Raw genomic sequence first — 12947 nt, forward strand, 5'->3', positions numbered from 1 at the left:
GTAAGAAAACATTTTTCTTGTTTAAAACTACACGTCACGCTATATTTTATCTGACACTATTCTGTAAACTTTTCTGTTTTTAATGTTTACTTTTTCGTAATGTTGTTGACTGTTGTGTTTATGCTAAATAGTTAGCAGTAATACGGAAACTGTTTTATAACAAAATAATAAGTTTTACGTTAATGTAATTACATAAACGTTTAAAAATTTAAATATATATAATTAGGAAAACAACAAATTTAAAATGTCTCAGTCACTATCAGACGAAGAATTTCACAGAATGCAGGTAATTGTTTAATGAATAAGAATATTTTTATTATTTCTCAGTTTGTTTAACTAATACTACCTTTAAGTTATCTTTGCATACCTGTGCCATTAACAAACTAATACTGATATTCATTGAACTAAGGCATAAAAATATAACTGCATTAATGCTGCTGTCTCTTTTTTGTTTATTAACTTTGGTAAAACTTTTGACCTTAATATTCAATATTGTAGAACTTGAAATTAAAGCTTTAAAAAATTTCTGCTATACTTCATGCAAATTTAACTATGTTTTATAGATATAACTTTCATTATTATTAAATTTACACCATTTTCTGTCAGTTTCTGGGTAATTTACGCTTGATATATTTTGCAAAATCCATGTTCTGCAGCCTGGCCCACTAACTTAGATTGCAAGATGAATACTTATACTAAAACAGCCATTTGTTTATTTTAAATTAATAAATAAGGTTTAAGCAACTTAGTTCTCAAAATACTTCTGGCATAAAAAAATTTGTTATAAACTTCAGATGCAACTCATTGAAATGAGAACAGAAAATTACAAATTGAAAGATGAAAATCGTAAAAACTCTCAGAAACTTACTGAATTGTCAACCAGTGAAACAAAACTGCAAAAGGAACTAAATAAGCAACAGAAATTAAAACGGTAAAATTAGGCTAATTAAAAACTAAAACACGAGTTATTTGTTGTAGTAGCTTATTCACTTCGTTATTGTTTATACCCATTATATACAGAATTTTTTTTTCCAAAAATGTATTATCTATTAAAAAACTATTAAAAACATCACACAAGAAAAATAAAACAATGTTTTAAAATTGTTATAGTGCACTTTCTACACTGAACAAAAGCAAACAGGCTCAAGAATATGAAAACTTATTGCAAGAAACTGAACAACAATTTACTTTACAAAATCAAACTCTTATGTTGGAACTTTCAAAGGTAATAAACAAACTAGTTAACTACAAGTTTTAGTTTTACGAATTTGGTATTTATTAAAAAATTTGAAATAAGTTGTAAATTCCAAAAACACACTTACAACTGAGAATACGGCTATTAACAAATTTTTTATTATTGTTATTGTTCTTTGATATATGTATATATCTATAATTATACTCTTAACTTTTATTATGTATTTATACCCTAACCCTATAATCCCAACATAGGTGGATAACTCCATAATCACTATATATATATCTAAAAATAAGGGGATTATTGTTGTATAACAAAGAGAATTTATGTATTTTTTATGTTATTTTTAGGGTTTCCTTATGTTTTTACTATTATGATAATAAATTTTGTTAAGTCTTAAAACTACTTGTGATTTTAAACTGAAGTATATATTATATTTTGATAGTAAAAACAATATAACAATGATTTTATTAAAATTTTTTGTTGTGTTATTTTGAATTTTCATATTTTTTGTTAAAAAGATATCAGAGTCCATGGAGAAGCTGGAAAAAGAAAACTCAAAACTCAAACAATTAACAAATTCAGATGAAACCAATTTACTCCAATCCGATACCGAAACAAGACGACTACAAGCTCAAAACACAGCTTTAAAAAACAACATTGAAAGTAAGTACTAAGAGGTTATATTGATTTCTACAACGAATTTTATTTATTTTTGTAACATTATTGTGCCACTTTGTTTGGTATTGATTTATTATATCTGACTATTGATTTCTATTCTCAAGTTGTAAACAAGACTTTTATAAATATTTAAATTAATTTCCTTCTAGTTAGATTTTAACTAATAATACTTTCTTATTGTTTTAAGTGTCTATTAGTATGCTGTAAGGTTAACTTTACGACCTAAACATAGAGTAACATCAGTTACCCCGACACAGTCTCGAGTTTTTGGGATATTATTATAGAATATAATTGCTCGATAATTACAATGCTGAGTAAGTGCTGGCTCAACATTATATAAAGGCAAACAAAAATTCCGAATTATTTGTCTTTTATAATCCTTCGAGGACTGCAATATACTATCTTGTGCTTCGCAGTTCTAAATGTTTTGTGGGACAGAAAGTACAAGTAATTCAAAATTTTCTTTACACAGGCATTCAAAAAAAACATGAGGAACAGATAAAAACTCTTGAAGATTCACTAACAAACCTTAAACAAACTACCTCGCACACATCTGAGCATTTACCTTTAAATCATGAGATGGAAAAAAAAGATTCTTTTACTGATCCATTAACTTGTAATGAAAAACATTCAACAGAACAAGTTGATGGGGCTCAGGTAACTTTATTTTTTAATTTTTTTTCAAATTTTTTTTTTTTTTATTTTTATAGTTTTTGAACAACTTACAGTTTATGGCCATTACAAATGTTCAATAAATTAAACTTTCTTACTTTGAAAATTGGTTGTATATTTTCTAGCATATAAGTAGTTTTTTAATTTATTTTAACTATGCAGGTAACAACAGAATTAAACTCGTCCTCTGTATCTCCTAGCAACCTTTCCTTGCATAGCAACCATTCATCAGGGATTAATAATGAACAATTAGTTCATGTTCAAGCAGAATGCCAACGCCTACGAAAGCAACTTGAACTACTACAAGGTAATTAATTGTAAAAAAATGTAACTAAGTAAATGTTAAGGTTATATACATTAAACCACCTATTTTAATTTTTTTTAAAGTACATGAACCTTTAATAATTTTTTGGTTGTCTACATTTTTGCAATAAAAACAAATTTGTAATTGAAAACCAATTTTTGTAGTTGAGATGGTTAAATTTCTTTTTATTAAAATTTTAATAATACCTTATTTTTAGAACAAAAGCAATGTGGTAATGGTACATATTTTAAGGATTAATGTCATATAACTGAAATCATACTACTAAATCTAAGTTTTACTGAACACTATATGCTTAAAAATTCTATTTTATTGATAACTTTTTTTTAAATACTTCACCTTAAATCTCCTATACAAAATATTCTTTAATTTTAAAAAAAAATTATATATATATACCTAAATTTTGGTAAAATTTTTTGTAAAATATGTTTTTTTGAGAATGTCCATTTAGTCAAATAGTTTTGGTTATATATCAGATAACCCTGTTTTACTGGTTCACAAGACTGGTAAACATGTTTTAGTTCTAAAAAACATTTTTTTAACTTTTGAGGGTTTTAATTCTAAAAACTTACATCGACCATTTACAGACGTCCAAATGGATTACGATACCGAATTAGCAGAAAAAAAATTATTGCAACAAGCTTTAAATGGGGCCGAAGATAGACACCGGAGGGAGCAAAAGGCACTAAGTGATGAGGTTGAAACTTATAGGGAAAAACTGGACAAAAAACAAGTCGCCTTTCTTCAACTACAAGATGAGAAAGAAATTTTATATGCAGATTGCCAGTTAGTACATTGTTAGAAATTAAAAACTGTATCTTTTTGCTTTGGCAATGATGGTTTATTGTTTTTTAAAACCAGCTTATGTCAAAATAAGTAAAAATTATTTATATAAACTGCATAAAATGGGATTATAAATTTTAAAATATCACTAAAGATTTTAATTCTAAATTAGGTTTAATCTTGCCATTTATATTCGCTAAGTTGTAATGTTTTTATTAATTGTAATTTTGCATTAAATATAATACTTTAATTTTTAGACCTATACAACTATAATTATTGGGTAAATTATCACAGGCATATATTAGTGGGGAGTTGGAACCATATTATAAAAACTAAAATGTATCCTGTAGAAAAGGCAATTGACTAGTATTTATAATTCTCTTTAGACAGGAAAATAGAAGGCATGCTCAATTTAATAGTTTTTTGATCTAAAATATTTTTTTTATCTATTTTAGAAACAAATCAAGTGAAATTCAAATATTAAATGAGACAACAGAAAGTAATTTGCAAAATGAAAAGGAAAAGATGGATAAAGAAATTATTTCTTTAAGTACTGTAAGTTAAATAGTTTGTTCTTTATTTTTTGTATAGGGACTTATTTTAATCACTACACCATGCTGCTGGCAACATAAACTAATTTACAAATATTTGTTTATAAAAACTAAACTGTTAATGTTATAAATATAAATGAATTGTCTGTTTTTGAAAAATGGACCTTTATTATTGCATTATATTCAATAATTCTTGATGTAGCACTTTTATTTAAGGTGGTGTCGAATGTATGTACTCTCGCTATGCCAAAAAACACACGGCAGATTTAATATTCAGGCAAAAGGGTCAGATGTTAATTTGAATTTGGCCTTTCCACATCAAGGATAAATACATACAAAATTCAGTATTACTGCATTTATAATATTAGGAACCCCAATGTGCTACCACCTAAAAAAATATCTAAAAAAATTTAGTTACTTTTGCTGTTAGTATTTTATAAATATATATATATAATTAGGCCTTGCAAAATTCACACAACTTATTGGAAAAACAACAGTCAAACCTTGATACTATGAGAAAACAATTGGACCAAAATGAAGATGAAAAACTAAAAATGGAAGAACATCTTGCACAAGTAAATGAGAGGCTTGCTCAGTCCAATCAGGTACAAAGTGAAATTTTAAAATTTGTTTTTGTGTGAATATATTTTATTTGAATATTTGCTAATTAATATACTCAGGATCGAATATTGTTAAAGCCTCTAAATGGTTTTTAACTTTAAGAAACTTGCTATGGTTATTAACATTAAATATATAATCATTTGGGCTTATAGATTATCACAATTAGGTTATGTAATCTTTTTAATTTTTTCTCGAATTTATTTTCAATATATTTAAAATGTTTTGTTTTAAAAATTATTATGCAAAATTTTGTTGCTAATTTAATTGATAAAAACAAAAAAAAGGGTATAAAAGAGTCAATGTGAAAATTGGTTCTTAAAAAACTTGATAACAGTTGTTATTTTTCATAATTTACACATAAAAAATTAAGATTTTGATATATATTTTAGCGAAAATTGTAAAATTAAGATTTTTTTAGAAATTAGCTTCTCAAGAAAGTCAGTTTAACAATCACACCTCCCAAATAAAAGAATTTGAGAGCAAAATTTCATCCTTGGAGGAAAAGAGAGAGGAAGCAAGGATGGAGAAGGATGATGCAGTAACAAAGTTTGAGGAAAATGCTCGAGCAAGCGGTGCACTTCTCCAAAGGGTCGATCAAGTGGAACAAGCATGTGAAGCTTTGCAAAGGGAATTAGCCGAATCTAAAGAGGTGAAATTCATTTGTTTAAATATAAAAATGCATGTTTAAATTTATTTTTTGTAAAATATTTGTACATATCTGCTATATTACTGATATTATTTGGCCTAATGGATATTTCTTAAAAAATTTAATTTTGAAATCAACGTTTTACAAAACTTAGGTTAACAATTTTTTTAAAAACAAAAGGGCACAATCCATAGATAAGGTAAGGGGAAGTAAAAGAAAGTTAATAATAAATATCTCACTGTCAGTGCAATGGTATTCTCAGTCTCAGACATATAATTTTTCATCAACTCTGTCTATTCAGTTAAATGGGTTTTGGTAATATTATACTAACAGTAATCCATATTTATTAGGAAATATGTTTAGAATATTAGGATTTAGGTACCATTTTTAGCCATTAATTTTCTAAAATATTAAGCTTTAAATCAATTATTAAAAACTAAATATTGATGCTTAACATTTTGTTACAAACTATTTTAGCTTGCCGAACGTCGTAAAAAGGTTATGGATAAACAAGCTGTTGAATCTCAAGAAAAAAATGCAAAATTTACCGAACAAATAAAACAAATGAAAAATGATTATGAGACCACAACTAAAAAGACAACGAAAGATTTTGAATCAAAAATAACTGCTCTTGAAAATACTTGTAAACGCCAAGAACAAGAATTAATTCGAACAAATAATCAAGACAGAGTAAGGAATTTCATTTTTAAATAGTTTTAAAGCTGGTAGGTTTTAGATGCTAGGTTCTATTTTACCTTGTATATACATAATACACTATCATTAATAAGAAAAATAAATAAATAAGATATTTAAAAAATAATTTTTCTTCGACTTAACTAGATAACGCCTATAGCAAAATCACTGCATTAATAGTATATATCTCTAAAAAAAGCAAGATAAATAAATTATATATCTTACCTATATTTTAACAGTTTATTTAACAGAGATAAAATTAATTTAACAAGCAAAAAAACGTTTTTTTTAATGCCCCTGTTCTATATTTTTCTTGCTGTTTTTTTTGTGTTCAATATTTAATTAACTTAATTAAGGTTAAAACTCGGGACTTGGATTCCCTTCAACAAAAAATACGGGATATGCAGTCAACCGTGTCCTCATTGGAAAACTCGAAAGGTTGGTTTGAACGAGCTCTGAAAGATGCCGAGGCAACTGCTGAAGAAAAAAAGAAGAAATATTTAAATGATTTGGAAGAATTGAGACTTGGACAACTAAGAGAAATTGAGGTAAGAAATATAATTTTGTAAATATACACTTTAAAAAAAATTATATTATATGTCAATGCATTAATGCAACTGTTTTAACCTTGGGATTTAATCATGATAATTTAAAAAATTAAAAAGGTTCCTTTTTTGTATAGAAAGTGTAACAAATACTCTACACATTTATTACAAAGTTTTTTATTTCACCTTCATTTAAAAAAAATTAAAATTCAACAATTCAATAAAATTAATCTTTAAACAAAAATACTGTACCTAATAAATATAAAGAATCATATATCGAATGGATTGCGGGTTGAAGTCAAGGTTTGATCTATACTAAGAATACTTAAAAAAATATAATTTTACAGTATTTAATTTTTAAGAAAAAAAGACCCTTTAACTTCTTCTTTTAACAACTAAAAATGTTTGGGGTAATATATTTTTTTGACTTAATCCACTTTTTATTTATTTTTTATTAGAAAATTCGTCAACAGCTATCAGACAAAGATGTGAAAGTTAGTGAAGCAGAAAATCGTGTTTTGAAAGCATGCCAACTTACCGAGGATAAAGAAAAAGAAGTTGAGAGATTAAAACAAGATATCCATGATGAAGTTAGCAAACAGAGACTTGTTGAAAAGAAAGGACATTCTACAGTAAGTCTTGTAGTATTTATTGAATTTTTAAATTTACCAATATTTTATCTTTTTTATTGTTTGTATTTTTTGTTGTTGTAAGAAACTTTGTTTAATTGTTTTTTATTATTGTGTAAAAATTAAATATTTGACCTAAAATTTAGTTAAATTTATATTAATTATTTATAGAACTTTTATATAACATTTTTATACAATTTTTGTTAATTTTTAAACTGGCTGCTGGTTTTACAGTTTTATTACAAAATATACTGAAAAAGGTATATTTTCAAACTATTACAAAAAAATTGTGCATAGTTTGCTTGTTTATACAAGTAAACTAATTGGGACAGAATTATTATCAAAGTGAAACACAAATACTATTTTGAAAATGGTTCAAAACAAATTTCTACATACTATAATCATGTTTTACTTTTTTTTAACTTCTGGTTCTATTTCCTTTTAGTACTGAAGTCATAACATTATCAAACTAAACCTTATTTTGTAGCTAAAGGACTTAAAAAAACAATTAATTATTGAAAAAAGGAGAAATGAAAAGTTACAAGAAAAATTAAAAGAATTTTCTTCTAGCAATTCAAGTAATTACTTAAAATTTATCAGAAAATTAATAGTTACAAAATATCGAAAGTATAAAAGTTTCTTTTTTATTTATTTAATTTTAAAGTTTATTTCACCTTCACCATTGTCATATATAATCTTTATCTTTTGATAAGTTAAACTCAATTAAGCTTAAAACAAAAATATTTTGAGACAAGCCTTAGAAATTTTTAAATTTAAAGCCCTTAATTTAATATTTTTGTATTAATGTTAAGTATTTTAAGACTTAGACGAATTGCTTCAAGTTGTTGATCTTCAGCCATCTACGGAAGATGGAAGTTCTGTCTCCTCGTTTAGTTTTCGTGATCTTATTTCAAACAATAAAACTATCATTACTGACAACAACCTACAAGTAAGTGAATTCCTTTTAGTTGTTTCGGAAGGTGGAATAATTTCTAGAAAGGTCAAGGTTCTAAGATTTCTGAACCCCACTGATTTCATGCTGTAGCGCCTTTGACCAAAGCTCTATAAAATATATAAATTTCTGGCAAGCCAAAAACCACCAGCAGTTTAATTGTTGGGTTATTTTTTCTAAATTTGCCAAACTGCTAAAATTAAACTGAAACTTAGTTGGGGTAAAATTGTTACTCTATGTTTATGCTGTAAATTCAACTTTTGATATTAAGGACACTTTTGATAGAAAAAAAAAGTTTTTGAATTTTTTTTATTTAAAAAAAAAATAAATCTTTTTTTGTCTATCTTTTTTTTAAATTTAGAGGAGCCACTCAAAGATCGTTTTAAAAACTGAGCCTAAGTTGCATATAAGCGTTGTACAGTTATGTTATTCTTTTAACAAAATATTTAAAACATGTACCAGGTTGGAACTAGTAGTGTTACCTCCTCACCTTCAGTGGCCACGGCACAAGTTAGCAAAGCCGAGACTCGCGACCTTTTGTCAAGGGTCACAGGCTTACAACAAGAAAAGTGGCATTTGGAAGAGCAGGTACGCCACCTAGAGGAAAGTGCAGGAGCAATGGCAGAAGAACTTATTGAAAAAACGAAATTGTTGCAAGACTATGTTCAGCACACCAGATCTGGTAATGTGTAATTTTAACATTAACTTCATTATGTAATTTTCTTTTTTAAGTCTATTGTGTAAAATTATCCGACCTTTAAACAACAAAGACTAAAATTATTTATTACATTGGCTTTAAATTGAATGATATAAAAATAGGACATGTTTTAATTTATTTGGTATGTTATCTTATTAAGACTAGTCAATTGCCTGCTCTACTAGCTGCATTATTATTATTGTTATATGGTTACAACTCAAATGTAATATTACCTTTGTTAATTTACACCACGAATAGCACTTTTTTCTATTTTAAAAACAGTAAGTTAAACATATATAAAATTAATTTTATTGTCTATCAAGCCCCATTATAAAAAGATGAGTTGTTTTTTTAATTTTGATTTGACAACAGATGCAAATAAATCCCGCTCCAGTAAAGATTTATCTTCTTCGAGGACATTTGGAAACAGGATGAAGAGCATCATCACTGGTCAGGAGGAGCCTGATGTCACCAACATCTTGGAACTTAATAAAAAGCTCACAAGGATGTTAGAGGAAGAAATGATGAAAAATGCTTCTCTTAAAAAAGTAAAATTTTTTGTTTATTAAATTATGCAGTGATAAAATTACACATTTTTAGCAGGTTTTTCATTTTCCATATACTGCAAATATTAATATAATTTTCAATAAATACATAAAGTAGGATTTTTAAACTTTTAAGTTTTAAAATGGATTAAAATAATTTTTTTTCTCGTTTTAGGATCTTTCAAACCTAAGCTCACAACTTTCTCCCAAAAAATGACTTTAAGTACCAAAAATTAAATGTTTATTTTGTCCAGTTACATTTTCCAGCCAAGTCGAGGGATACTAAAAGGAACTAGTTATATTAGTGCAATAAAAACCTCGGCCCAAAATTTACAGTCAACTTTAAGTATTTTTTTACTTACTCTCTTATTTTATTTATTGAATCATTATTTCTAGTAATTTTTCTTGTTTTGTTTTTACACTGTTTTAGGAGTAAGCTTACGGTTTTTAACTGATTCTACTATGCCAGCACTTACAAAATTTCAACAAATTTATTAATTCGGTTGAATGTGAAAGTAATTTTTGTTTTTATTTAAGCAAATGTGAAAAATTTACATCTTGTTTGTTAAGTTAATATGCTTTTGCGGTACAGCTTTGTTTATTAGTCACAACAATTAAACATTGATTTATAATCAAAACAATAATGGTGCGTTTGAATCATAACATAGTTGCATAAGTGTATTTTGTGTTTTTTGCTTTTTATGATGAGATGTTTTATAATAGTTTGTTATAAACCTTACATTTAAGATACATATATCATAACCTACCCTAACCGTTCTATGAAAAATGCCCTTTAATTTCTATAAAAAAACTAATTTTGCTAAAATTCGGATTTTGAAAAAGTCTGTTCGGTCAAAAGGTTTTAAGTAACATAGGCTCAATAACAAACTTTTTACTACTTAAAGCTTAAACAAAATTATATTTTTTGTTAAATGTAAAACAACCTCTATATATTTAATATTTCTTGCCTACCTATTCAATATTTTTGTTTTATGAAGAATATTAACTGTACAATGCTTATATGCAACTTAAGCTTGGTGTTTAAAAACAATCTTAAAGTGGCTCCTCTAAATTTTAGCTTTAAGATATTGTTATGTAAGTTGTTATTATATTTTGTATGTCAAAGGCGTCTGGTACTTTATTTCTTGGTAGGATTCCTAAATGCTTATTTTTGGTAAATTTATCACTAGCAAATTTTGTAGCACTATAAATAAACCTGCTTAAGCTAAGGTTTGATTTTCTTGTTTTAGAAATTAGGTTTTATAAAATAATAATAATAATCAAGTTATGTAAAGTAAGATTTGAAATAAAATAAACAGCAATCGAACATGTCATGTAAAAAAAATAAGTAATCCGTTTCGTTTTAGCCATATTAAAATGTACAAGAAATTGTTTTGGGCTAAAAAGTGACGTTTTGTCCACACGTTTGCCTCCGGGAAGACAAACTTACAATCCACAAACCCAAAACACGTATATGTTGATTATTCGTTAAACCGAAGGTATTAATATCGCATGGAAATACCTAAAAGTATATTTATAATAATTGAAGTAAAATAAGTTAGTAAGATAATAAAAAGTAAGTTAAACAAAATAAATTTAGCGATGAAAACCAACATGAAACTGATTTTTTTAATATTTGTTACGATTTTCCTTATACAATACGGAAAAGGTCAAGTTTTTCAAGCACAATTTGCTATACAAGGCAAATGGAATGATGGATTTACTGGAAAAATAACTTTTCCTGCTGACCGACCGTTTAAATATGGATGGCTACTTTACATAACGTTTAATATTCCCATCAATAATTTTCAAGTTAGTAAAATTTATTGGTAAGCCTATTTTTTACTAAGGTTATTTAAGTGCATAATGACACCACATAACGATTGGTACAGTTATGTTAAATTTCGTTAAAATTTAACTTGTTATTTTAATGTTAGGTATTTGAAACAGTAGTTATAGGAATACATCCTTCCAAAAAAATTTTTGTATTTCAAAATGATCCACATAATAGAGTACTTCATATTGATTCTATTGGAAAGCATAGCCTTTATTGCAAAGGGTGTAAGTAAAAATGTTTTTAAAGATTCATGCTTTAATGTTAGCGTATTCAAGTTACTGAGTAGTGCTAAATGTGTTATGTTGTTATGCCTATGTTCGTAGTTGCCCGAAGCTTTATCTTAGCGCGCATGTACGTAACTTGTTGTTTTAATTGTATAAACTGAATTGTAAGCCTATGGTATAATCTGTTGTGCAAGATAGTTAAGGGTTGTCTGGATTTTCTGCAAAAATAAACTTCAAATTAATAGTACGCCTTTTATACAATATAAATCCAAGCAAATTTTACATGAACAAGTATTTGAAATTAATTTTTTTGTTTTATAATATCAGCATTTTAGTTTTCATAATGCTTTATCTCTAAACCCAATTTTTTTAGACAATGATGACGATGTACCGATTGCAAACATATTGTTTATTGCCTATTTAAATGAGTTTGAAAGCGTGGATGAAGCTTTAAACCGAAGCCTTGTATTTCAAGAGAATTTAAAAACATCAAAAACGTAAGTAGAATAATATTTTAAAGCTTTGCTGCTACTATTGTTTTTAAGACCATTGGTAGGTTTAATTTAAAAGTATAACAGATTTTGTTTATGATTAATGTTTGCGCAATGCTATGAAACCTAAATAGAACCATACATATTTTAGATCAACAACCACTACAACAACAACAACAACAGTTGCAACAACAACATTTTCTACAACATTACAACCATGGTGGGACCTCATTAATACTACAAGGGCTTCAAATAAAAATCCGAACTAGTATTATTTTTTTTGCTTTTGAATTCAATGTATAATAAAATGTTAAACAAATATATTTTGGTGTATTTTTTGCTTAATGTTCCAATATGTCAATTGATATAGCTTTTTAGGCTCATTTATTTTTGTTACAAACAACGTTTATACCCTAAACCACTAAACAAATTATGTACCGAATAAAACTTTTAGGAAAAGTGTTTAATTTTTTTTGAAAAATAAAAAAATAACTTACACATTAAATGTTTTAATAGTTCATGTTTTTTTTTTTAAATATTCACTGTACAATGCTAACATGCAACTTAAGCTTGGTATTTAAAAACGATATTTAGATGGCTTCGTCAAATACAAGCTTTGAGTTATTGTTTATGTAAGTTGTCATTATATTTTGTATGTCATTGTTTTGTCAGTGGGTATCTGATGGTACTTTATTTACTGATAGGATTCTTAAATGATTATTTTTGGTAAATTTAACACTTACAAATTGTTGTAGCACTATAAATAAACCTGCTTAAGCCAAAGTTTGTATTTTTTCCTGTAATAGAAATTAGGTTAAGCAATAATTTTATAACAACACAAAACATTTTTAACGTTTACCATT

The 12947-nt window shown here is 26.5% G+C and overlaps 2 protein-coding genes across 2 annotated transcripts; both read left to right on the forward strand.

Annotated features, from left to right (window-relative positions):
- Positions 1-110: 110 nt before the first annotated feature.
- Positions 111-10753, forward strand: LOC145752133 (GRIP1-associated protein 1-like). Its single transcript, XM_082568347.1, has 18 exons — positions 111-286; positions 795-931; positions 1111-1225; positions 1717-1861; positions 2349-2533; positions 2711-2855; positions 3458-3656; positions 4109-4208; positions 4663-4809; positions 5244-5474; positions 5949-6161; positions 6521-6712; positions 7168-7341; positions 7826-7916; positions 8160-8287; positions 8753-8972; positions 9360-9535; positions 9708-10753. Exons 1-18 carry the CDS (start codon positions 245-247, stop codon positions 9747-9749), a joined length of 2682 nt encoding a protein of 893 aa, XP_082424473.1. The 5' UTR covers positions 111-244; the 3' UTR covers positions 9750-10753.
- Positions 10754-11024: 271 nt separating this feature from the next.
- LOC145752012 (uncharacterized) lies at positions 11025-12861 on the forward strand. The gene is made up of 4 exons (XM_082568193.1): positions 11025-11344; positions 11470-11593; positions 11967-12090; positions 12236-12861. The coding sequence occupies exons 1-4, from the start codon at positions 11135-11137 to the stop codon at positions 12351-12353; spliced, it is 576 nt and encodes a 191-aa protein (XP_082424319.1). The 5' UTR covers positions 11025-11134; the 3' UTR covers positions 12354-12861.
- The last annotated feature ends 86 nt before the right edge of the window (positions 12862-12947 follow it).

The sequence above is a fragment of the Corella eumyota genome, chromosome 5, assembly GCF_963082875.1.
Source record: "Corella eumyota chromosome 5, kaCorEumy4.1, whole genome shotgun sequence".
Lineage (NCBI taxonomy): Eukaryota > Metazoa > Chordata > Ascidiacea > Phlebobranchia > Corellidae > Corella > Corella eumyota.

What these genes read in the sequence shown, in the direction of transcription:
- LOC145752012 (XM_082568193.1), top strand. Translation starts at nt 11,135, where the DNA reads ATGAAAACCAACATGAAACTGATTTTTTTAATATTTGTTACGATTTTC. An exon ending in TTCCCATCAATAATTTTCAA is followed by an intron (nt 11,345 to 11,469) that starts GTTAGTAAAATT and finishes TTTTAATGTTAG; the next exon opens with GTATTTGAAACAGTAGTTAT. An exon ending in AATTTAAAAACATCAAAAAC is followed by an intron (nt 12,091 to 12,235) that starts GTAAGTAGAATA and finishes TACATATTTTAG; the next exon opens with ATCAACAACCACTACAACAA.
- LOC145752133 (XM_082568347.1), top strand. Translation starts at nt 245, where the DNA reads ATGTCTCAGTCACTATCAGACGAAGAATTTCACAGAATGCAG. An exon ending in TTTAAAAAACAACATTGAAA is followed by an intron (nt 1,862 to 2,348) that starts GTAAGTACTAAG and finishes TTCTTTACACAG; the next exon opens with GCATTCAAAAAAAACATGAG. An exon ending in AACAAGTTGATGGGGCTCAG is followed by an intron (nt 2,534 to 2,710) that starts GTAACTTTATTT and finishes TTAACTATGCAG; the next exon opens with GTAACAACAGAATTAAACTC.